Source organism: Oncorhynchus gorbuscha, linkage group LG03 (assembly GCF_021184085.1).
Source record: "Oncorhynchus gorbuscha isolate QuinsamMale2020 ecotype Even-year linkage group LG03, OgorEven_v1.0, whole genome shotgun sequence".
NCBI classification, from domain to species: domain Eukaryota; kingdom Metazoa; phylum Chordata; class Actinopteri; order Salmoniformes; family Salmonidae; genus Oncorhynchus; species Oncorhynchus gorbuscha.
The window spans coordinates 53566735-53593419 of NC_060175.1; the positions used below are offsets into that span (position 1 = coordinate 53566735).

Sequence of the window (26685 nt, forward strand, 5' to 3'; positions counted from 1 at the left end):
AGCCAGCTAGCCCCCGAATAGCAGCACTGTAGAAACTATTACACTCAACGGAATGACTTGATTAGTGTAGTGTCAACAACGCAGCCACTGCCAGCTAGCCTACAAAGTCAACAACGCAGCCACTGCCAGCTAGCCTACTTCAGCAGTACTGTATCATTTGAATCATTTTAGTCAATAAGATTCTTGCTACGTAAGCTTAACTTTCTGAACATTCGAGACGTGTAGTCCACTTGTCATTCCAATCTCCTTGCATTAGCGTAGCCTCTTCTGTAGCCTGTCAACTATGTGTCTGTCTATCCCTGTTCTCTCCTCTCTGCACAGACCATACAAACGCTCCACACCGCGTGGCCGCTGCCACCCTAATCTGGTGGTCCCAGCGCGCACGACCCACGTGGAGTTCCAGGTCTTCGGTAGCCTCTGGAACTGCCGATCTGCAGCCAACAAGGCAGAGTTCATCTCAGCCTATGCCTCCCTCCAGTCCCTCGACTTCTTGGCACTGACAGAAACATGGATCACCACAGATAACACTGCTACTCCTACTGCTCTCTCTTCGTCCGCCCACGTGTTCTCGCACACCCCGAGAGCTTCTGGTCAGCGGGGTGGTGGCATCGGGATCCTTATCTCTCCCAAGTGGTCATTCTCTCTTTCTCCCCTTACCCATCTGTCTATCGCCTCCTTTGAATTTCATGCTGTCACAGTTACCAGCCCTTTCAAGCTTAACATCCTTATCATTTATCGCCCTCCAGGTCCCCTCGGAGAGTTCATCAATGAGCTTGATGCCTTGATAAGCTCCTTTCCTGAGGACGGCTCACCTCTCACAGTTCTGGGCGACTTTAACCTCCCCACGTCTACCTTTGACTCATTCCTCTCTGCCTCCTTCTTTCCACTCCTCTCCTCTTTTGACCTCACCCTCTCACCTTCCCCCTACTCACAAGGCAGGCAATACGCTCGACCTCATCTTTACTAGATGCTGTTTTTCCACTAACCTCATTGCAACTCCCCTCCAAGTCTCCGACCACTACCTTGTATCCTTTTCCCTCTCGCTCTCATCCAACACTTCCCACACTGCCCCTACTCGGATGGTATCGCGCCGTCCCAACCTTCGCTCTCTCTCCCCCGCTACTCTCTCCTCTTCCATCCTATCATCTCTTCCCTCTGCTCAAACCTTCTCCAACCTATCTCCTGATTCTGCCTCCTCAACCCTCCTCTCCTCCTTTTCTGCATCCTTTGACTCTCTATGTCCCCTATCTTCCAGGCCGGCTCGGTCCTCCCCTCCCGCTCCGTGGCTTGACGACTCATTGCGAGCTCACAGAACAGGGCTCCGGGCAGCCGAGCGGAAATGGAGGAAAACTCGCCTCCCTGCGGACCTAGCATCCTTTCACTCCCTCCTCTCTACATTTTCCTCCTCTGTCTCTGCTGCTAAAGCCACTTTCTACCACTCTAAATTCCAAGCATCTGCCTCTAACTCTAGGAAGCTCTTTGCCACCTTCTCCTCCCTCCTGAATCCTCCTCCCCCCTCCTCCCTCTCTGCAGATGACTTCGTCAACCATTTTGAAAAGAAGGTCGACGACATCCGATCCTCGTTTGCTAAGTCAAACGACACCGCTGGTTCTGCTCACACTGCCCTACCCTGTGCTCTGACCTCTTTCTCCCCTCTCTCTCCAGATGAAATCTCGCGTCTTGTGACGGCCGGCCGCCCAACAACCTGCCCGCTCGACCCTATCCCCTCCTCTCTTCTCCAGACCATTTCCGGAGACCTTCTCCCTTACCTCACCTCGCTCATCAACTTATCCCTGACCGCTGGCTACATCCCTTCCGACTTCAAGAGAGCGAGAGTTTCACCCCTTCTGAAAAAACCTACACTCGATCCCTCCGATGTCAACAACTACAGACCAGTATCCCTTCTTTCTTTTCTCTCCAAAACTCTTGAACGTGCCGTCCTTGGTCAGCTCTCCCGCTATCTCTCTCAGAATGACCTTCTTGATCCAAATCAGTCAGGTTTCAAGACTAGTCATTCAACTGAGACTGCTCTTCTCTGTATCACGGAGGCGCTCCGCACCGCTAAAGCTAACTCTCTCTCCTCTGCTCTCATCCTTCTAGACCTATCGGCTGCCTTCGATACTGTGAACCATCAGATCCTCCTCTCCACCCTCTCCGAGTTGGGCATCTCTGGCGCGGCCCACGCTTGGATTGCGTCCTACCTGACAGGTCGCTCCTACCAGGTGGCGTGGCGAGAATCTCCTCACCACGCGCTCTCACCACTGGGGTCCCCCAGGGCTCTGTTCTAGGCCCTCTCCTATTCTCGCTATACACCAAGTCACTTGGCTCTGTCATAACCTCACATGGTCTCTCCTATCATTGCTATGCAGACGACACACAATTAATCTTCTCCTTTCCCCCTTCTGATGACCAGGTGGCGAATCGCATCTCTGCATGTCTGGCAGACATATCAGTGTGGATGACGGATCACCACCTCAAGCTGAACTTCGGCAAGACGGAGCTGCTCTTCCTCCCGGGAAGGACTGCCCGTTCCATGATCTCGCCATCACGGTTGACAACTCCATTGTGTCCTCCTCCCAGAGCGCTAAGAACCTTGGCGTGATCCTGGACAACACCCTGTCGTTCTCAACTAACATCAAGGCGGTGGCCCGTTCCTGTAGGTTCATGCTCTACAACATCCGCAGAGTACGACCCTGCCTCACACAGGAAGCGGCGCAGGTCCTAATCCAGGCACTTGTCATCTCCCGTCTGGATTACTGCAACTCGCTGTTGGCTGGGCTCCCTGCCTGTGCCATTAAACCCCTACAACTCATCCAGAACGCCGCAGCCCGTCTAGTGTTCAACCTTCCCAAGTTCTCTCACGTCACCCCGCTCCTCCGCTCTCTCCACTGGCTTCCAGTTGAAGCTCGCATCCGCTACAAGACCATGGTGCTTGCCTACGGAGCTGTGAGGGGAACGGCACCTCAGTACCTCCAGGCTCTGATCAGGCCCTACACCCAAATAAGGGCACTGCGTTCATCCACCTCTGGCCTGCTCGCCTCCCTACCACTGAGGAAGTACAGTTCCCGCTCAGCCCAGTCAAAACTGTTCGCTGCTCTGGCTCCCCAATGGTGGAACAAACTCCCTCACGACGCCAGGACAGCGTAGTCAATCACCACCTTCCGGAGACACCTGAAACCCCACATCTTTAAGGAATACCTAGGATAGGATAAAGTAATCCTTCTCACCCCCCCCTTCCCCCCTTAAAATATTTAGATGCACTATTGTAAAGTGGCTGTTCCACTGGATGTCATAAGGTGAATGCACCAATTTGTAAGTCGCTCTGGATAAGAGCGTCTGCTAAATGACTTAAATGTAAATGTAAATGTAAATGACTAAGCAACAGGATATAAGATAAACAGAGTAGCAGCAGCATATGTGTAGAGTCAGTTTAAATGTATGTGCGTATTAAGTGTGAGTGAGCAAATTATGGAGTTAGTGTATGGGGCACTGAGTGTGCATAGACTGCAAATATTGAAATAAAAGCTCATTAAAGATACAAGATAATCTCAGTCCATATAGCTCATTTGTTAGCTATGAATCAGTCATATTGCTTGGGGAAAGAAGTTGTGCAAGAGCCTGTTGGTGTCAGACTTGATCTCCGGTACCTTTTGCAGTGCGGCAGCAGAGAAAATAGCTAATGGCTTGGGTGGTTGGAGTCTGACGATTTTCCAGGCCTTCTTTTCACACCGCCTAATATAGAGGTCCTGGATGGCAGGGAGCTCGGGCCCAGTGATGTACTGGGCTATCTGCACAATGCTCTGTAGTGCCATGCGATGGAGGGCGGAGCTATTGCCATACCAAGCAGTGATGCATCCAGTCAATATGCTCTCAATGGTACAGCTGTAGAACCTTTTCAGGATTTGAGGGCCCATGCCAAACTTTTCAACCTCCTGAGGGTGAAGAGACATTGTTGCACCTTCTTCACTACTGTGCATGTGTGTTTGGACCAAGTCTTTAGTGATTTGGACACCAAGGAACTTGAAACTGTCTCCCAGCTCCACTCCTGCCCCGTTGATGTGGATAGGGGTGTGCTCGCGCTCCCTGTTTCCTGTTGTCCATGATCAACTCCTTGGTCTTGTTGACATTGACGGAGATGTTGTTGCTCTGGCACCGCACTGCCAGGTCACTGACCATGTAGGCTGACTCAACGTTGCCGATGACCAGGCCTACCACCGTTGTGTTGTCAGCTAACTTGATAATGGTGTTGGAGTCATGTGTGGCCACACAGTCGTGGGTGAACAGGGAGTACAGGGACTAAGCACACACCCCTGTGGGGCCCCTGTGTTAAGGGTCAGTGTGGTGGAGGTGATGTTGCCTACCTCACCACCTGGGGTTGGCCCATCAGGAAGTCCAGGATCCAGTTGCAGAGGGAGGTGTTCAGACCCAGAATCCTAAGCTTATTGAAGAGCTTGGAGGGGACAATGGTGTTGATCGCTGAGCTATAGTCAATGAATAGCATTCTCACATAGGTATTCCTCTTATCTAGGTGGGTGAGGGCAGTGTGGAGAGAAATTGAGATTGCGTCGTCTATGAATCTGTTGGGGCGGTATGCAAGTTGAAGTGGGTCTAGTGTGGCTGGGATGGTAGAGTAAATGTGTGCTATAACCAGCCTCTCAAAGCACTTCATGATTACAGAAGTGAGTGCAATAGGGTGGTAGTCATTGTGGCATGAAGCCTTAGAATTATTAGGAACAGGAATGATTCTGGTCATCTTAAAACGTGGGGATTACAGACTGGAACAAGGAGAGGTTGAAATTTACTGTGAATATGCCATATGGCGACCGGATCATATTTGTTTTTACCTTGGAGGATAAAGGATTTTTTCCAGGTCATACAATTAATTATTAGAGACAGAATTATATTTGAGCCAGGCTTCTATTTCCTTAATACACTCAGTATTTTCTCATTTACATAGTTAATTGTTTAAGCATTCATTTACAGCCATTTTGATACATTTCTTTATTTCTTGCACTGTGTTGTCATTTACACACTGTCACATTTCTTTCATTTAAGTATGCCTCTATTTCGAGATTATTATATATTTTTTTAATTCACAGAATAATTATTCTGGGCCAGTTGTGTGCAGCCCTATGGGACTCTCGACCATGGCCAGTTGTGATCGAACCCGGGTCTGTATCACAAAAAATATATAAAGAAATATTCCCAGTCAGAGCTTGTTAATTTCCGAGTTCCTAGTTGTCTTGAACGTGACATTAATGCTCAGAGGGAGACGGCAGGGTATTCCCTTTGAGTCAGGAACCAAAACTCCTCCATAGTGACCCGTAAATGCATTCGGTCACATGACAGCTCGATCAGCTGTTCGATTTCACTTACAAGCATGTCAACTGAGCCAGGATCACAGTAAAACGGATTGAGAAGTAGGTCCCAAAATGCTCTTCCAAGCGTTGGAGGTGAGCAGTCATCACTTGTGTGGGACACTTACTGATGCTCTTTTCTGTTAGAAACATGCACAGCCAAGGGAAGGAGGCATGTTTACCTTTTGAAAGACTCCCTCCAATAAGAATTATTTCCTCTGAATTCACTGATTAGGTCACTCATCTGTAGAATGTTTTTGTATTTCCCCTGCATGCTTGCGTTCAGTTCGTTCAGTTTCCCAAATATGTCTGTTACATAGTCAAGGAGACAGATTTTATTTTCATTACACAGATAGTCAAACAAGTCTGTTTATTAAATCCATTGTGAATGACAACAGGTCCTCTCTCAATAAGAAAAATCTTTCCAGCACTCCCCCTCGATAACCACCAAGCCTCGGTGTGAAATAAAACATGGTCTTGCTCTGATCCCATATATCCATCGTTTCAGTCTCCTGAGGGGGAATAGGTTTTTGTCGTGCCCTCTTCACGACTGTCGTGGTGTGCTTGGACCATGTTAGTTTGGTGATGTGGACGCCAAGGAACTTGAAGGTCTCAACCTGCTCCACTACAGCCCCGTTTAACAGTGTTTTCTGACAAAGGTATTGATGTGAGTTTTTGTGCCTTTTTTGTGCCTCTCGGTGCTAAAGTGATCTTAGAAGTATCCTTCTATCGTATCCTATTTCTGCTACATGATTTATGTTAGGTTGTGTTTTTGACGGTATGTTGGTGGAGCGCCACAGGGATGCCTCTTTCTTTTTAAATTAAAAAAAATGTATTTTAGGTACTTTTTACCCCTTTTTCTCCCCAATTGGTACTCTTGTCCCATCGCTGCAATGCCCATACAGACTCAGGAGAGGCCGAAGGTCGAGAGCCATGCGTCCTCCGAAACACAACCCCTCCAAGCCGCACTGCTTCTTGACACATCGCTGCTTAACCCGGAAGCCAGCCGCACCAATGTGACGGAGGAAACACCGTACAGCTGGCGACCGTAGTCAGCGTGCATGTGTCTGGCCACCACAAGGAGTCACTAGAGCGCGATGGGACAAGGACATCCCAGCCGGCCAAACCCTCCCTTCTTACCTTGAAAGTGAGATATTTGACTTCTCTAGTTCGCAGAGCAATACTCTGGGCGTACTGCCAAATAATGAGTGATAGTGTGGTGTACTCCTTTGTGTTGTCAACCATTCACTCGCATGAACCCATACAAGACAGGTTATTTCAAAAGCAGCATTGTGCTAAACATACTGCGATCACACAAACACAAGAGATTTCCATCACAAGACATTGGAGTTCTGGATAGGTCCCTAAGACCTTTTTCTTTTCTACTCCTCAGCCTGGTTGTCGTGCCACTGCCTCGCCACCGTGTCGCCACTCTCTGACTGACCAGGCCTGCCCTGCAGAGGCCCCTCCCTAATGGGGTCACCTCTCCCCTCTCTCCCTCCCGTACTTTTCAAATGTGAATTCCATAAACTTGAATCCCCCCCCCCCCCCCAATTTTCAAATCACGTAGAGGGCTTGACCTGTTTCACGATGGCAAACCAAAGTCCAGGTAAGTCCGTTTATAACATTCCATCATTGGTTACTCTAAGAGTTCTCCATATTGATATTGGCTGTTGCCTCAGGCCCTGTTGTGCTAAGCTTGGAAAAGTAATTCCAATTTCGACTCCTTCCTTTATTACTAATAGGATAGACCAAGTGGTGCTGTTCTATGCAATCTTATTACCATACCAACTATATCAATACTATATCAATATCAACCATCAGACAGGGCCTGCAACCGCCTATTGAACATAGCTTGTTTGAGTTGGAGACCCCAAGTGACTTTACAAACCGTAAATTACTTAGGTTGATGCATCTTTACATTAGCATCTTACTTCCTTGATTACATCATCAGATCTGGGCTATGCAGATGAATACGGACATTCTTGTATTGACGGAAACTTGGATCTCTGGGGACATTCTGGACTCTGATTTTAATATTGAGGGTTATAATGTGACAGAGAGGGTAGAGGTGGTGTAGTGGCTATTTCCCTTTCCCAAAAATATTTGCTACCATCTTTAAGCCTTTGTCTGGGGAAGTATGTATCCATAACTGTTATAAGGGTCTTACCGTCCTCCCTCGTCTAACCTTCGTGCACTTGAGGAGTTAACAGGTTTGTCTTCTTTTATTAAATCATAAGTTATTATCCTGGGTGACCTAAATTATGTTTGGGAAATGCAAGTTTCAGACAATCTAAAAGACGTGTAATGATCTACTTCCATCACGCCAGTATCTCTGCCCATTGTAAATATGGTAATGGACTGACCCTATATACAGTGCATTTGGAAAGTATTCAGACCGCTTGACTTTTTCCACATTTTGTTACATTACAGCCTTAGTCTAAAGTGGATTAAATAGTTTTTCCCGCCTCATCAGTTTACACACAATACCCCATAATGACAAAGCAAAAAAGGTTAAAAAAAACAACTGAAATATCACATTTACATAAGTATTCAGACCCTTTACTCAGTACTTTGTTGAAGCACCTTTGGCAGTGATTATAGCATCAAGTCTTCTTGGGTATGAAGCTACAAGCTTGGCACACCTGTATTTGGGAAGTTTCTTCCATTCTGCTCTGCAAATCCTCTCGAGCTTTGTCAGGTTGAATGGGGGGGCGTTGATGTACAGATATCTTCAGGTCTCGCCAGAGATTTTTGATCAGGTTCAAGTCCGGGCTCTAGCTGAGCCACTCAAGGACATTCAATGACTTGTCCCGAAGCCACACCTGCATTGTCTTGGCTGTGTGCTTAGGGCCATTGTCCTGTTGGAAGGTGAACCTTCATCCCAGTCTTAGGTCCTGAATGCTCTGGAGCAGGTTTTCATCAAGGATCTCTCTGTACTTTGCTCCCTTCATCTTTGCCTCGATTCTGACTAGTCTCCCAGTCCCTGCCACTGAAAAACATCCCCAAAGCATGATGCTGCCACCATCATGTTTCACCGTAGGGATGGTGCCAGGTTTACTACAGACGTGATGCTTGGCATTCAGACCAGAGTTCAATCTTGGTTTCATCAGACCAGAGAATCTTGTTTCTCATGGTCTGAGAGTCTTTATGTGCCCTTTGCCAAATTCCAAGCGGACTTTCATATGCCTTTTACTGAGGAGAGGGTTCCGTCTGGCCACTCTACCATAAAGGCCTGATTGGTGGAGTGCTGTAGAAATGGTTGTCCTTCTGGAAGTTTCTCCCATCTCCACAGAGGAATTATAGAGCTCTGTAACAGTGACCATCGAGTTCTTGGTCACTTACCTGACCAAGGTCCTTCTCCCCTGATTGCTTAGTTTGGCTGGGCAGCCTTGTTGATTCCAAACTTCTTCTATTTAAGAATGATGGAGGCCACGGTGTTCTTCGGGACCTTCAATGCTGCAGAAATGTTTTGGTACCCTTCCCCAGATGTGTGCCTCAACACAATCCTGTTTTGGAGCTCTACGACAATTCTTTCGACCTCATGGTTTGGTTTTTGCTCTGACATGCACTGTCAACTGTGGGACCTTATATAGACAGGTGTGTGTGTGTGTATTAGGATGTCCCTTGGGGGTATCCGTACCTATGTAGGACATGCGAGGGTTAGGTTAATAAACAGGCTGGAGCTAGAACCTCGTTGTCACGCATCCTTATTTTAGATCATACTACAGTGTGCCTTTCCAAATCATGTCCAATACATTTAATTTACCACAGGGTGGACTCCAATGAAGTTGTAGAAACATCTCAAGGATGATCAATGTTAACAGGTGCACCATAGCTGAATTTAGCATCTCACAGCAAACGATCTGAATAATTATTGTTTACAAGGTCCTACTTCATAAACTTCCTATCTAACTTTGCTGTTGAAATATAGATGCCTGAGTTCCTATCGTTTTTAATGCACCGTATTGCTGGAACAACATTCTAAATGTAATATTGATGTTATTGTGATGTTCGAGCAATTTAAACTATTGATTGGGGACTTATTGGTGAGGAATGTTTTTCTGGTTGATTTGTGTTGTTATATTTGTGCTTCGCATGACTGTGTTTTTTTAATGAAGAAATTAATACGTTTCTGGTTAACAACACGGAGAGATGAGCAGCAACCAAGGAGTTCATGTCTGGCATGAAAGGAGGCGTTCAAGTTGACACCTAGTTGTTCCCGGGTCCCAGTTGTCACAGGAACTCATAATTAAGTTTGAAAAACTGGGTTGATCAAATCTTTACATAGGGGGGACGCCGCAGTAGTTATCGACTATGCATCTCCGTGGTTATCATTTACACAAGTCCATTTTTTTTACACAAATACGTTTACCAAGATCATAGTGAAAAATGTGTAACATTTGCCTGGAGAAAAATATTTATCCGTTTCTGTTATTTCCTAGCTGCACAACACCCCACCCCCCTCCTTTTTACCATGATATGATCCGAGATAATGACGCACTTCCTCCATGATAATGCCATTTTGATCGGAAAGAATAGTGTGTTTATTTTCGTCGCAGGTGTGTTTGAGGTTGAATATTTGCTCTAAACGTGCAGTATTATGTGTATGCTACTTTAGAAAATCTTAGTTAAGACTAAACGTTAATTATACGATTGCTCGATTTCAAATTACTTGGACGAAATTTCAACTTTTAGGACCAACACGGCACGACACGCCGTTAGCTCACTAAAAGCTCCATTGCTAAAGCTAGGTCGTCCGGTGTAGATGACAGAGCAAGCTAACAAAGGAACACGGAGTGGGACTGAGGCAGGTTCGTTTGCTTGAATATCTCACGAGATCTAGTTAATCGTTTAAATACAATTTCATTTAAGCAACGTCCAACATCTAAACTGATTTATTTTTTATAAACCGCGGTGTATTTTCGAAACTATTTTTTTGTATTAATCAACTAGTCGTCGGGCATATCGAAGTGGGTAGAGAGCTAATTTTACATAGCAAGTGCAGTATTTTTGACTGAGAAAAGGCGTAATTGTAGGTACAAATGGCAGAGTTGTACATTCGTGTGGCCGAAGAAGAGAATGAGGAGCCCATGGAGATCCCTTCTGAGGACGATGGCTCTGTGTTGCTTTCTACCGTGGCAGCTCAGTTTCCTGGGGCTTGCGGCCTACGATTCAGGAGTCCTGTTTCACAGTGTATGAGAGGGGTCCGTTTGGTGGAAGGGATTCTTCATGCGCCTGAGAACGGCTGGGGCAATCTGGTCTATGTCGTCAATTATCCCAAAGGTATGTTGACTAAACTATGACATGTTTATTTTAATTAGCCACCAACTAGTGGACGTATGTTATATTTACATACTCAATTAATTAAAGATTGAAAGGTTCCCTAGCTATACTCATTCCACATGATGCATATCTAACTAGGCAAATGTCAGTCTCAAGTGCTACATCAAGGAATGAATGACGATCCCTACCACACTATTTCAGACAATAAAAGGAAAATGGACGAGATCGATGCCGCCTCTGCCGTGAAGATGAAGAGAGGTGACATGAAGACATCTGATCTGATTGTACTGGGGTTGCCTTGGAAGACAACTGAACAGGACCTGAAAGATTACTTCAGCACCTTTGGGGAAGTCATCATGGTGCAGGTACAGTTGCAAATTTGAGACGTTGTTCTTTGCAGATGTTTCTTTTAGGTACCTTCACTATTTTTGTTCTCCCAGCTGTAAATTAGAACTGACACTGTTTTAACAATTTTGTAAAAATAAAATGCATAATCATATCGGTCTAAAATTTCAAATTCAGTTTATGCCTCAAAACCAACTTTTTAAGAGGTAAAAAAAAAAGTTTTCATTATATTTATTTATTTAAAAAAAAAATCACCTTTATTTTTAACCAGGTAGGCTAGTTGAGAACAAGTTCTCATTTGCAACTGCGACCTGGCCAAGATAAAGCATAGCAGTGTGAACAGACAACACAGTTACACATGGAGTAAACAATTAACAAGTCAATAACACAGTAGAAAAAAAGGGGAGTCTATATACAATGTGTGCAAAAGGCATGAGGAGGTAGGCGAATAATTACAATTTTGCAGATTAACACTGGAGTGATAAATGATCAGATGGTCATGTGCAGGTAGATATTGGTGTGCAAAAGAGCAGAAAAGTAAATCAATAAAAACAGTGTGGGGATGAGGTAGGTGAAAATGGTGGGCTATTTACCAATGGACTATGTACAGCTGCAGCGATCGGTTAGCTGCTCAGATAGCTGATGTTTGAAGTTGGTGAGGGAGATAAGTCTCCAACTTCAGAGATTTTTGCAATTCGTTCCAGTCACAGGCAGTAGAATACTGGAACGAAAGGCGGCCAAATGAGGTGTTGGCTTTAGGGATGATCAGTGAGATACACCTGCTGGAGCGCATGCTACGGATGACATCGCCGAAGTCGCGGATCGGTAGGATAGTCAGTTTTACTAGGGTAAGCTTGCGGCGTGAGTGAAGGAGGCTTTGTTGCGGAATAGAAAGCAGACTCTTGATTTGATTTCCGATTGGAGATGTTTGATATGAGTCTGGAGGGAGAGTTTGCAGTCTAGCCAGACACCTAGGTACTTATAGATGTCCACATATTCAAGGTCGGAACCATCCAGGGTGGTGATGGTAGTCGGGCATGCGAGTGCATGCAGCGATCGGTTGAAAAGTATGCATTTGGTTTTACTAGCGTTTTAGAGCAGTTGGAGGCCTCGGAAGGAGTGTTGTATGGCATTGAAGCTCGTTTGGAGGTTAGATAGCACAGTGTCCAATGACGGGCCGAAAGTATATAGAATGGTGTCGTCTGCGTAGAGGTGGATCAGGGAATCAATCGCCTGCAGCAAGAGCAACATCATTGATATATACAGAGAAAAGAGTCGGCCCGAGAATTGAACCCTGTGGCACCATAGAGACTGCCAGAGGACCGGACAGCATGCCCTCCGATTTGACACACTGAACTCTGTCTGCAAAGTAATTGGTGAACCAGGCAAGGCAGTCATCCGAAAAACCGAGGCTTCTGAGTATGCCGATAAGAATATGGTGATTGACAGAGTCGAAAGCCTTGGCAAGGTCGATGAAGACGGCTGCACAGTACTGTCTTTTATCGATGGCAGTTATAATATTGTTTAGTACCTTGAGTGTGGCTGAGGTGCACCCGTGACCGGCTCGGAAACCAGATTGCACAGCGGAGAAGGTACGGTGGAATTCGAGATGGTCAGTGACCTGTTTGTTTACTTGGCTTTCAAAGACCTTAGATAGGCAGGGCAGGATGGATATAGGTCTGTAACAGTTTGGGTCCAGTGTTTCTCCCCCTTTGACGAAGAGGATGACTGCGGCAGCTTTCCAATCCTTGGGGATCTCAGACGATGATCTCAGACGATCGGAAAGAGAGGTTGAACAGGCTGGTAATAGGGGTTGCGACAATGGCGGTGGATAGTTTCAGAAATAGAGGGTCCAGATTGTCAAGCCCAGCTGATTTATACGGGTCCAGGTTTTGCAGCTCTTTCAGAACATCTGCTATCTGGATTTGGGTAAAGGAGAACCTGGAGAGGCTTGGGCGAGGAGCTGCGGTGGGGGCGGAGCTGTTGGTCGAGGTTGGAGTAGCCAGGCGGAAGGAATGGCCAGCCGTTGAGAAATGCTTGTTGAAGTTTTCCATAATCATGGATTTATCGGTGGTGACCATGTTACCTAGCCTCAGTGCAGTGGGCAGCTGGGAGGAGGTGCTCTTGTTCTCCATGGACTTCAGAGTGTCCCAGAACTTTTTGGAGTTGGAGCTACAGGATGCAAACTTCTGCCTGAAGAAGCTGGCCTTAGCTTTCCTGACTGACTGCGTGTATTGGTTCCTGACTTCCCTGAACAGTTGCATGTCGCGGGGACTATTCGATGCTATTGCAGTCCACCACAGGATGTTTTTGTGCTGGTCGAGGGCAGTCAGGTCTGGAGTGAACCAAGGGCTGTATCTGTTCTTAGTTCTACATTTTTTTTTTTTGAACGGAGCATGCTTATCTAAAATGGTGAGGAAGTTAATTTTAAAGAATGACCAGGCATCCTCAACTGACGGGATGAGGTCAATGTCCTTCCAGGATACCCGGGCCAGGTCGATTAGAAAGGCTTGCTCACAGAAGTGTTTTAGGGAGCGTTTGACAGTGATGAGGGGTGTTAAATAAGGTTTTGTTGGCAGAATTAACATCCCGATAGTGGGATCATTTGTCAACATCCGCTGAATTGCAGAGCGCCAAATTCAATTACTAAAAATATTTAATTGTCATGAAATCACAAGTGCAATATAGCAAAACACAGCTTAGCTTGTTATTAATCCACCTGGCGTGTCAGATTTCAAAAACTTTTCGGTGAAAGCATGCCAAGCGTTTATGTAATGACATCTTTCTCAGTAGACAAAACATTAAACAGCTAGCAGCCAAGGAGATTTGTCACGAAAGTCAGAAAAGCAATCAAATTAATTGCTTACCTTTGATCTTCAGATGTTTGCACTCACGAGACTCCCAGTTACACAAATGTTCCTTTTGTTCCATAAAGATTTTTTTAATATCCAAAATACCTCCATATGGTTGGCGCGTTATGTTCAGAAATCAACAGGCTCGAGCGGTCACGACCAGGCAGACAAATTCCAAATAGTATCCGTAAAGTTCGTAGAAACATGTCAAACGTTTTTTGTAATCAATCCTCGGGTTGTTTTTACAAGAGATAATATTTCAACCGGGACTGTAGCTTCTTCAATAGGAGAGAGAGAGAAAATGTCTGCTCCAAGCTGTTGCACATGCAAAATGCTGCTGACACCCAGCCATACAATGACACGATGTGATCTTTCTCGTCCAATTTTCAAAATAAAAGCCTGAAACTGTCTAAAGACTGTTCACACCATGGGGAAGCCATAGGAAAAGGAATCTGGTTGATATCCCTTTTCCATGGTAAAAATTGCATTTCTCAGGAGTGCAAGGGCGAATTGAGTTATTGCACATGCGCACTTCACGAAGGTTCTCGCTAACAGAAATATGCAGACATACTAGAACTCGCCATTAGGATCTTGCTAGCTCATGCTTGGCTCTGCCTCCCTCCTTTGCTTGTTCTGCCCACTGACACATTTGTTTCCATTGGAAATGATAGACTGTGGTCTCTTGGGTTGGTTGTAAAAATCTTTGCTTGTACTGTTACCTAGATAGCTGCTGGAGGTTATTGCCTGGAAGTGTCAGCTTTGGTGGCTACAGAGATTGGGATTGGAGTGTCACTTGGTTGGCTAAGAAATGTGACTCACTCATTTGTTTAAGATGGCTACTCATTTACTCAAACTTGAACAACTGTTAGCATATCTCCTAGTTGTCAATCAAAATGTATTTGACGTGGATGAAATTACCACTGAGCAGGCAGGCAAGCTGTAAATCCATCCACCTGTTAAAACATGGGTTATTATGGGACTGGGGGCTGGCTGAGCAGGGTAGCCTCTTTGTATTCACGGTGCAATTTTGGCAGAAAAGGTTGGGTTTTATCTACCATCCCCTGTGCTAGATTTAGGCTCATCTGGCTCTGGCTAACATGTTGTGTTGTGCAGCGGCAACTGAGGGAGCAATCATACATGTTTTTTAGTATTTTATTACTATTTCTCACCCCTTTTTTCTCCCCAATTTCGTGGTATCTAATTGGTAGTAGTTAGTCTTCTCACATCGCTGCAACTCCCGTACGGACTCGGGAGAGGCAAAGGTCGAGAGCCATGCGTCCTCTGAAACACAACCCAACCAAGCCGCACTGCTTCTTGACACAATGCCCATCCAACGCAGAAGCCAGCCGCTCCAATGTGTCGGAGGAAACACCGTACACCTGGCGACAGTGTCAGCGTGCACGGCGCCCGGCCCGCCACAGGAGTTGCTAGTGCGCGATGAGTCAAGGATATCCCTGCCGGCCAAACCCTCCCTAACCCAGACGACACTGGGACAATTGTGAGCTGCCCCATGGCCCTCCCGGTCGCGACCGGCTGCGACAGAGCCTGGACTCAAACCCAGAATTTCTAGTGGCACAGCTAGCACTGCGATGCAGTGCCTTAGACCACTGCGCCACTCGGGAGGCCAGCTGTTGGTTTTTTGATTAATGTGAAGTTCTCAGAAGTAAGACTGCCTTGGTATTATATATTTGCAGAAAACCATTCAGGTTTCTTGTGAATTTTGCTACTGCTTTCTAACCAAAGTCAAGTTCTTCTGCTGCATGTAAACAGTCCAGTAGTGCAACATCAACGTGAATGGCATAGGACTGTTTGGATAGCCTATTTTCATAATAGGCCTACTCTAGCTGTGATTGGTTATGGCGCACTGGTCTGCGTAGTGTCGACCTGGACAACACTGACACATTTTTTTTAATTCACTGCCGTGTCTATTAACCTCTAGCGTCGAGCAATCCCGTATCCGGGAGTGTAATCATAGCCTCAAGCTCATTACCATAACGCAACCTTTCCTATTCATGAAAATCGCAAATGGAATGAAATAAATATATTGAAACACAAGCTTAGCCTTTTGTTAACACTGTCATCTCAGTTTTTCAAAATATGCTTTAATCAAAGCTACACAAGCATTTGTGTAGGAGTATTGATAGCCTAGCATAGCATTAAGCCTAGCATTCAGCAGGCAACATTTTCACAAAAACAAGAAAAGCATTCAAATAAAATCATTTACCTTTGAAGAACTTTGGATGTTTTCAATTATGAGATTCTCAGTTAGATAGCAAATGTTCATTTTTTCCAAAAATATTATTTGTGTAAGAGAAATAGCTCCGTTTTGTTCACGTTTGGCTAAGAAAAAAGAAATGCAGTCAACATAACGCCAAACTTTTTTCAAAATTTGTTGTTGTTTAGAATCAATCCTCAAGGTGTTTTTCACAATTCTATTTGATGAAAAATCATTCCTGGCAGTCGGTTTCTCATCCGAGGAAAACGGAAAAATACTGCAGCTGGAGATTACGCAATAATTGCGACTGACACCAAGCGACCACCTGGTAGATGTAGTCTCTTATGGTCAATCTTCCAATGATATGCCTACAAATATGTCACAATGCTGCAGACACCTTGGGGAAAACGTGGAAAAGGTAAGCTGACTCCTAGCTCCTCCACAGCCATATAGGGAGTCATTGCCATGAGGCGGTTTTAAAAAATGCGGCACTTCCTGATTGTATTTATATCTGTTTTTTTTCTGTAACATCAGTTCTGTGGCACTCACAGACAATATCTTTGCAGTTTTGGAAACGTCAGTGTTTTCTTTCCAAAGCTGTCAATTATATGCATAGTCAAGCATCTTTTCGTGACAAAATATTTTGTGTAAAACGGGAACGTTTTTCATACAAAAATTAAAATGGCGCCCCCTATATCCAATAATTTAATTGCCCAAACGCACGGCCGCTTTCCCATTCATTTCACTCTAGAATTTTCACAAATACCTGACTCTGTCATTTCCAAACCAGATATGTGCTCTGCTTGTTGCAAAATGATAAATGTGCCACTCTTTCCGAGGATGTATGTGATAAGAAAAATAAAATATTTTGATGGTGCTAAATCTTGTCAGTTCCTTTTTAGTGTGCGATTCCTTGGTATATCTGTGGTGCCTTCACTACATGCTCCTCTTCACAGGTGAAACGAGATGTGAAGACTGGAAACTCAAAGGGGTTTGGCTTTGTGAGGTTTACTGAGTATGAGACTCAAGACAAAGTGATCTCACAACGCCACATGATTGATGGAAGATGGTGTGACTGCAAACTCCCCAACTCCAAGGTAGGCGTTTTTGTTTCTGTATGGTGTGTAACGTTGATTATTAACGGCAAGAGCACTTGTTTCAGATGTGAATTCAAGTGAAAGCTGTGATCCCTTATTGATGTCACTTATTCAATCCACTTCAAATTAGTGTAGTTGAAGGGGAGGAGACAGGTTAAAGAATCATTTTTCATCCTTGAGACAATTGAGACATGGATTGTGTGTGTGTCATTCAGAGAAAGATATGTGCCTTTGAACAGGGGTATGATGGTAGGTGCCAGGCACATCGGTTTGTGTCAAGAACTGCAACACCGCTGGGTATTTCTCACTCAACACTTTCCCATGTGTGTCAAGAATGGTCCACCACCCAAAGGACATCCAGCCATCTTGACACAACTGTGGGAAGCATTGGCGTCAACATGGGCCAGCATCCCTGTGGAATGCTTTCGACACCTTGGAGATTCCATACCCGGACGAATTTAGGCTGTTTTGAGGGGGAGGGGTGCAACTCAATAATAGGAAGGTGTTCCTAATGTTTGCTATATTGTTAATGTGTGAACCTTTACATTTTATTTTGTAAAACAGCAAGGTCCAGATGAGCCCATGAGAAGCAGAAAGGTGTTTGTAGGCCGTTGCACTGAAGACTTGTCCGCTGATGAACTGCGACAGTTCTTCATGCAGTATGGCGAGGTCACTGACGTCTTCATCCCCAAGCCCTTCCGTGCCTTTGCCTTCGTCAGCTTTGCCGATGACCAGGTAGGTGCCACCGCAAATTCAAAGACCTTGTTCTATTTGCCTTCTGCTGAATTGCCCCTTTAATGTCAGACTGACCCGCATGTCTTCTCTCCAGGTTGCCAGTTCCCTATGTGGAGAGGACCTGATTATTAAGGGGGTCAGCGTGCACATCTCAAATGCTGAGCCAAAACATGGCAGTAGGCAGATGACGGAGCGAGCAGGGCGGTTTGGGAATGGGTTTGGGGCTCAGGGCTTTGGTAGTAACCGCACAGGGTTAGGGACCAGCGCCAGTAGTAATATGGCTAATTTTGGCAACTTTAGTCTGAACCCTGCCATGATGGCTGCTGCTCAGGCTGCCCTACAGAGCAGTTGGGGAATGATGGGTATGTTGGCTAGTCAGCAAGGGCAAACTGCCACCTCAGGCACCACCTCCACTGGGCAGACTAACTCCACCAGGGATCAGAGCCAGGCCTACAGCACAGGCAACAGTAACTACGGCACCAACTCAGCCAGTCTAGGTTGGGGTACCGGTTCTAACGCAACAGCCAGTGGTAGTGGGTTTAGCGCAGGATTTGGCTCCAGTATGGAGTCCAAGTCTTCCGGGTGGGGTATGTGAAATAGTTTGATGGTAAGTATTGTGAGGTCTTTTTCCTAATTTATTTCTGGTGTTATGTGTATCTGATACTTAAACGCTTTTGTGAAGGCTGTTTTGTACATTTGGAGATCAAGATTTTAATTTAGAAAGTGTTTGAAATGAATTGTTTACCAGAGTCATGCTACTTTTGAAGTCAAATTTATTTGTTCTTAAGTTTGTTATATCCTGACTTATTTTCAACTGGATTCTTTGATGCATGCATTGTGAGTTGTGATGTTTCTGAATGCATGAAATCACTGGTTCACTATCCATCTGTATATTTGACAACAATCTTGCATTGGAAAGAATCTGGTTGAAACTTAAATGTTTTAAGTGCAACTTTATTTTCAGTCTAGTTAAATGGAAAAGCCTTCACTACAATCTCTTCTGCAGTTCACCTCTCTTCCATTTTCCCGGGAAGAAGCTCCTCTTTGGCAGCATTCTTTGGGTGATGTCAATATCACTCTCTTCCATCTATAAATGCTTTGCCATCAAAGAACGGCTTCACTCCGCATGTTCTAAGAGACGGTGGGTGTTTCATTTTTATCCACTTTTTAATGGAAAGAACTGCGCAACTGACATTAAGAACTCGTGAGTGCGATTGAGGATGGCTTGTGGCGAAGAGTGAATCGATGAGTGAGCGAACAGAGAGAGAAAAAGAAAGCGTGAAACGGACTGGTTGTGCGATGAAAGAGCCCAATTTGACTGCTGTTGTGAGTGTGAATGGAATCTGCAGATGCTACAAGGCCCCCCCCCTCCCCCAATGGACTTTCATTTACTAGTACTTCAAGATCTCTCTTTGCAATTTGTCACACCCTCCTGTAGTATATTGATCAAGTGCAGAAGTGGTACCCAAATGTAGTGTGGAATGTTGTGCTGAATATTTGTCTTGTATTATATAACCTACATGACCTGAGTGGTGTGTGTGTGGTTTCTTTCCTTGTTATTGATGCTCTCTATGTGTGAACTTTGATGTGGATGACACCTGCTGAGGACACTGGGGACGTGAGTGATGGTGTGAGAACGTGGTGTGGTTGTCAAATGTTTCCCAGTGTGTGATTCTCCGGTGTGTTTTAGATATGTCAAATGGAGGTCTCTAATAAAATGTTTGAATAGTTATATTTATTTGAATACTAGTTACTTTTGTGTCATTTGAATTGTCAAATCTAACTTAATTCACATATCTAGGGACCTTGGACACTGCTGACCGAGGTTTGCATCTGAACCCAGACCGGAGTCAGTGTCCTGAAGGATGAAGACAGAAGTCCTCACAGGCTTGAAATGGGGCGTCTTAAATTTATGCCAACTTAAAAGGAGTCAGAATTGGGTAGTAAGTTTGGATACATTTATGATCTATTCTGTCAGACATAACCAAGTTTTATTTTCTTCAATTGGATTAATTTTAAATTAACGTGAATGCATTATTTGGGCAGAGGAGTAATTTATGTCTAATGTATTCTTTGGGACATAAGACAAATAATGAACAGGTTATGTTATTTCAGATTTGCACACTGGGAAATAGTGTCCTGTCCATAAAGGATGTTATGGCATTTGTTGAAATGAAGCTAAATGGAAACACCAGTTGTCCTTTTAATAATAATTTTTATTGAACAGATTTTTTTAGTATAACCTGTTGGGGAGATGAAGTTGGAACCGTGCTCTTAACATTTCAGCCAATGAATATATTCTCACTGTACCACTTGTTGGATGATAATTAATAAATATTTTCTACAAGTTGGTTGAGCCAGTTGATGCCCTTTAATGTGCAATATTCGTACAAGCACAGCACTACTACCTAGTAGTGTCTGCATAATTGAACCTATTCACTTGGTACTAGGGTAGCCTCTTAGCTCTAGCATGTTGTTCCTTCCTAGTCAATAGTCTGGTTCTTCCCTGCACTCTTATGTCTGGTTCGTGTTGACAAACTTCCCTCTTCCTTTTGTGTGAAGTTACAAGAAAGGGGAATACATTGTCAGACGACGACAGTATCGTTGCCGGGTCATTGCTGAACTGTTTATTCTGTTTACAACTGACCCTGCAGAGCAGTTGATGCCAAATAGTTTCCTACCTACTTCTGAACAGCCAGAATATAAGTACACTGCATAAACGAGAGCCTGGAAATAAAGTCCTTCATCTGTAGCTGGAGGATTGTCCGTCTGAATAAAACACCAGATTTTAAAACATCACTGCAAATTGTATGAAGACCTTTTTACCTTGCAAAGGCCTTTGCAAAAATATCTTAAAAGATAAAGAAAACTGTCAATCCTGAAACATACAAGCAGACTTTGTGTCCGTGTAAAGTTGATTACTCTCGCTGTCGCTCCCTCATCTGCATTGCTCTGAAAACGCAGGGCGGGGGAAAGCCATGATGACCTCTAGGCCCGAAAGTTATCCTCACCTGACAAGTTCTTTTACCCCGCAGTACAGTCGGAGGAATGGAAACGAGGGGAAGAACATGCTTGTGACCATTGAGCTGCACCAAAATAGGTTTAAAACTAATTACACAAATATCTCTTATTTTTTTAGAGACCATTTAACCACTTTACCAAAGAGCACCTACCTACTAAGTTCTATTGTATCTCAGCAGCGCTTCTCTTTTCTCTACATGTTCCTTCACTTCGTTTTCATTAATGATACTAACTTCTGAGAGGACATGATAGTCGATGTATGTTCATCTGACCATCTGTGTTGAACTAATGAACTACATGTAATTCAAATAGTAATTACCCTACATTTTGAAGTAGTGTGGTGGTAGTTTAACTAAATTCAAATCTTGGTAGTGTTTCAGTAGTTCTGCCATGTAGGGGTGTAGCTACCTACTGGAACTACACAATACTTTTGAGAAATAAAATGTGGGCGAACTAGGCAAGAATTTACTTTCAGATCTGCCTAAATCTCACAACATTTTTTTGTGTTTTATAGACTCAATTCCACATTCTGTCAACATTGACTCTAGAGTTCTGTTCGTTGTAGTAGACCTATGACATTTCAGATTTAGAATGATACATTTTCACAAAGTTCTTTTGTGACCGGTGACACTTTGATTCTTGTAAGTCCAATATCTTGACAATTTGACTGACATGCAAAACATGTTGGGGCTGTATTAACAGTGGGCTGATGGAAAAATATAGTTTTTGAGTGGATGTTCCCTTTAAGGGTAGTTTTAGTGTGACGTAAATGAAGTAGCTTCCCCAACACTGCTGACTATTCATCTGTGGTCATTCAGGAAAATGAATTAGGAAAGGGAGCCATTGAAGCCAGTGACTGTTAGGATTTCTTTCACAACGTGAAAATAATTAATTCATACAACAGAATAGTAGGCTGATACACAGCCAATGCAGTAGATGGCGGCATGCACCTATAACATTTGTTTGCGGGGGTAGCATCGAACAACTGGATTTCATTATTTACTGGGCACTGCTCAGTGACGCAAACAAAGACCTAATCAGAACTGTTAACCGATTACGGATAACTTCCAATGCGGGACACATGCTGCTTAAACTGGGACAGTCATTTGCCAAGTACTTAGCTCGAAAGCATGAATGTTATGCTCTAAGACGGAATGTTACTGTTAAAATAACTACTTACTGTTATTAACTGCATACAGTACCCCTAGACCCAATACAATTCACATACCGTCCCAGCAGATCCACGGACAACGCAATTGCCACTGCACTGCACACTGCCCTATCCCACCTGGAGAAGATAAATACTGTACCTATGTAAGAATGCTGTTCATCGACTACAGCTCAGCCTTCAACACCATAGTGCCACATCACAATGCTCAGGGCACTGGGTCTGAACTCTTCCCTGTGTAACTGGGTCCTGGTTTTCCTGACTGGCCTACCCTAAGTGGTGAAGGTAGGCAACGACACCTTTGCCACGCTGATCCTCAACACGGGGGCTCCACATGGGTATGTGCTCACCCCCCTCCTGTACTCCCTGTTCACCTATGACTGCATGGCCATGTACGTCTCCAACTCAATCATCTATTTTTCTGATGACACAACAGTGGTAAGTCTGATTACCAACAATGGCAAGACAGCCTACAGCGAGGAGGTTAGAGCCCTGGTTGAGTTGCGCCAGGAAAATAACTGCAGAGAGGGCACGTCACTGGTCATATCGACAGGCTGCAAGGGAGTGTCAAAAGCTTGAAGTTTCTCGGTGTGCACATCACTGACATCAGAGACAGTATAGTGAAGGCGCAACACCGCCTGGTACGGAAACTGCACCGTTCACAACCGCAGTGCTCTCCAGAGGTAGTGCGTTCAGCCCAACACATCATAGGGGCCACACTGCCTGCCCTCCAGGACATCTACAGCGCCGGTGTCACAGGAAGGTCAAGAAGATCATCAAGGACCTCAGCCACCAGAGCCACAGCCTGGTCACCCCACTAGCATGTAGAAGATAGTACAGGTGTGCCAAAGCTGGGACCGAGAAACTGACAAATAGCTTCTATCTCCAGGTCATCAGACTGTTAAATAGTCACCAGAAGCCGGCCTCCGCCCAGTACCCTGTCCTAAACCTTAGTCACTGTTACTAGCCGGCTACCACCCGGTACTCTACCCTGCACCTTAGAGACTGCTTTGCCCTATGTACATAGTCATTGAACACTGGTCACTTTAATAATGTTTACATACTCTTTTAACCACATTATATGAGCAGTGCCTTCAGAAAGTATTCACACCCTTTGACTTTTTCCACATTTTATTGTGTTGCAGCCTGCATGCAGAATGGATTCAATTTAAATTGTTTGTCACACAATACCACATAATGTCAAAGTGGAAATAGGTTTTTCTACATTTTTACAAATGAATTACATTTTTTTTAATGAAGTAAGGTCCCTCAGTCGAGCAGTGAATTTCAAACACAGGTTCAACCACAAAGAACCGGGAAGGTTGTCCAATGCCCTGCAAAGAAGGGCACCTAGTGGTAGATGGGTAAAAAAAGGAAGAGGCAGAATATCCCTTTGAGCATGATAAAGTTATTAATTACACTTTGGATGGGGTATCAATATACCCAGTAACTACAAAGATACAGGCATCCTTCCTAACTCAGTTGCCTGAGAGGAAGGAAACCGCTCAGGAATTTCACTGTGAGGCCAATGGTGACTTTAAATCAGTTACAGTGTTTAATGGCTGTGATGGGAGAACTGGGGATGGATCAACAACGTTATAGTTACGGCACAATACTATCCTAAATCACAGAGTGAAAAGACTGTACAGAATATAAATATTCCAAAACAACCATCCTTTTTGCAATAGGGCACTAAAGTAAAACTGCGCAAAATGTGGCAAAGAAATTCACTTTAAGTCCTGAATACAAATTGGGGCAAATCCAACACAACACATCACTGAGTACCACTCTTCATATTTTCAAGCATGGTAGTGTCCGCATCATGTTATGGGTATGCTTGTCATCGGCAAGGACTAGGGATTCTTTGGGATAAAAAGAAATGGAATACAGCTAAGCACAGGCTAGAAGGCCAGCATCCCAGAGTCGCCTCTTCACTGTTGACGTTGAGAAGGCCAGCATCCCAGAGTCGCCTCTTCACTGTTGACGTTGAGACTGGTGTTTTGCGGGTACTATTTAATGTAGCTGCCAGTTGAGGACTTGTGAGGCATCTGTTTCTCAAACTAGACACTCTAATGTATTTGTCCTCTTGCTCAGTTGTGCATCGGGGCCTCCGACTCCTCTTTCTATTCTGGTTAGAGCCAGTTTGAGTTGTTCTGTGAAGGTTGTACACAGCGTTGTACAAGATCTTCAGTTTCTTGGCAATTTCTCACATGGAATAGCCTTAATTTCTCAAAACAAAAATAGACTGACGAGTTTCAGAAGAAAGTTATTTGTTTCTGACCATTTTGAGCCTGTAATCGAACCCACAAATGCTGATGCTCCAGATACTTAACTAGTCTAAGAAGGCCAGTTGTATTGCTTCTTTAAGCAGCACAACAGTTTCCAGCTGTGCTAACATAATTGCAAAAGGGTTTTCAAATGATCAATTAGCCTTTTAAAATGATAATCTTGGATTAGTTAACACAACCTTCCATTGGAACACAGGAGTGATGGTTGCTCATAATCGGCCTCTGTACCCCTATGGAGATATTCCATTAAAAATCTGCCGTTTCCATTTACAATAGTCATTTACAACATTAACAATGTCCTCACTGTATTTTTGATCAATTTAAATGGACAAAAATGAGCTTTTCTTTCTAAAACAAGGACATTTCTAAGTGACCCCAAACTTTTGAACGGTAGTGTACATATATATATATATATCAGTGTTTATCAATGCAAGTAGCTAATGACAAATGTTGCGCCAGGAGTTATTCTTCTACTTCCTCTTCTTTGGGATTGGTTTGGTGGATCGCATCCAACTTTTAAGGTGCATACACAGTCAAGGCATACCTACATTAAATTCTCTTCATTAGTCCTGTTCCTCTAAGAAAGTGAAATAAAGCCCTAGACACCACTTCCCTCCCCTTTCCTCCCCCCACTACACCACCCCAACCCCAACCCCGTCCAGCCTCTAACCCTTCCACACAATCACTCCCTATCCACGTCATACAGTTCACAAAATATGCTCCACCGTTTCCTCCACTAAACACTCATCACACAAACCTGTTTCATGTCTCCCTATAATCCACAACATGGCATTCAAACCTGTGAACCCAAACTGTAGTCTACTCCACACAACTTCCTCACCCCTACATCCCATACTCCCCACCTCTTCCTTTACTGTGCATGTGATAAAATTGCCTCCCCTTACTACTAGCATCCTACTTTCCTTGCCAAAGATCGAGCCCTTTTGCCCGGATCAAGGACTTGACTTCCCTGCAGCTCAGCGGGACCTAAATATCTACCCGCTCTCTCCTCACAGCAGTTAGCCACCACATCTGCCTTCTCATTACCCTCCACACCCACATGGGAGGGAAGCTTACCACCACTCCCATCAACTCCACAAACACGTCTCCCCTATCCGACCTGCCCGTCTTCACACTACTCAACACTGCAGCCCAATCAGAACAGATCAACACGCAGTGGTTTAACCACCTCCACCTTCTCCCATCTTCAACCTAAAATAATGGCCATAAACATAATCAGTTAACCGTTTACATACTCTAACATTGAAATCTGGGATATATACCCCTGCCCCCACTCATCCACTGACTGGATCCTTTGAGCCATCTGTATATATAAAAAAAATAGGTGGGGGGGGATTACCTATATATCTATATATCTCTCCACACAGTCTCACGTCCCCACCCCATTCTCCTGCCCTCAATCATGTCCACATCTACACTTGGTTTTGGAAACAGCCATGGAGGAACATTCTCCAAAGCAATTGCCTGCACTGTTTCTCTCTCACCCAGTCCATATTCTACCACCTTCTGTCCGATTGTACACCCGTACGCCCTCTGCTTACCAACTCCTCACTCCCAGCATTCCCCAGTTGCCATGACTGCAGGGTGTCCTTTTGAACTCCCTTTTAACCTCGCCCAGTACGCTAATGCAAGTTTGTCCTGCCTTATCCTCAGTGGCAGTTCCCCACTGAGTTCCCCATCCACCTGCAATACCACAACAGGTGTCGTCCTGAATACACCCACACACAATCTCAGGGCCCTTGACTGTATCCCATCCAGGCGCTGGGGTACAGTTCTGGATGCCGATCCATATACAAAGCACCCATAATCCAAAGATGACCTGATCAATGCCTGGTACATATACAAGAGTGTTTTTCTATCCACCCCCAATCATATCCTGCCACTGCCCTCATGAGGTTCAGCAGCTTTCTACCCTTCATTTCAATATGCTTAACACGCCTCTTACGCTTAAGTCTCTCATCAAACCACATACCTAAATACTTAAACTCAAACACCCTACCTATATCCTGACCGTGCTCAGAAGAAATAAAAATATAGGGAACACTTAAACAACACAATGTAACTCCAAGTCAATCACACTTCTGTGAAATCAAACTGTCCACTTAGGAAGCCACACTGAATGACAATAAATTTCACATGCTGTTGTGCAAATGGAAAAGACAACAGGTAGACATTTTAGGCAATTAGCAAGACACCCCCAATAAAGGAGTGGTTCTGCAGTGTGTGACCACAGACCATTTCTCAGTTCCTATGCTTCCTGGCTGATGTTTTGGTCACTTTTGAATGCTGGTGGTGCTTTC

General features: G+C 44.6%; 1 protein-coding gene across 2 annotated transcripts; it reads left to right on the top strand.

The window, feature by feature from the left end:
- Positions 1 to 9855: 9855 nt before the first annotated feature.
- Positions 9856 to 20238, top strand: LOC124031559 (TAR DNA-binding protein 43-like). 2 transcript variants are annotated; one of them, XR_006838136.1, is made up of 6 exons: positions 9856 to 10643; positions 10845 to 11008; positions 17012 to 17152; positions 17717 to 17887; positions 17982 to 19028; positions 19689 to 20238. XR_006838136.1 is itself a non-coding variant. In XM_046342955.1 (5 exons), exons 1-5 carry the CDS (start codon positions 10403 to 10405, stop codon positions 18480 to 18482), a joined length of 1218 nt encoding a protein of 405 aa, XP_046198911.1. In that variant the 5' UTR covers positions 9856 to 10402; the 3' UTR covers positions 18483 to 20238. The 2 variants fall into 2 exon arrangements, 1 of the variants encoding a protein (XP_046198911.1); XM_046342955.1 differs by having other exon boundaries at positions 17982 to 20238.
- The last annotated feature ends 6447 nt before the right edge of the window (positions 20239 to 26685 follow it).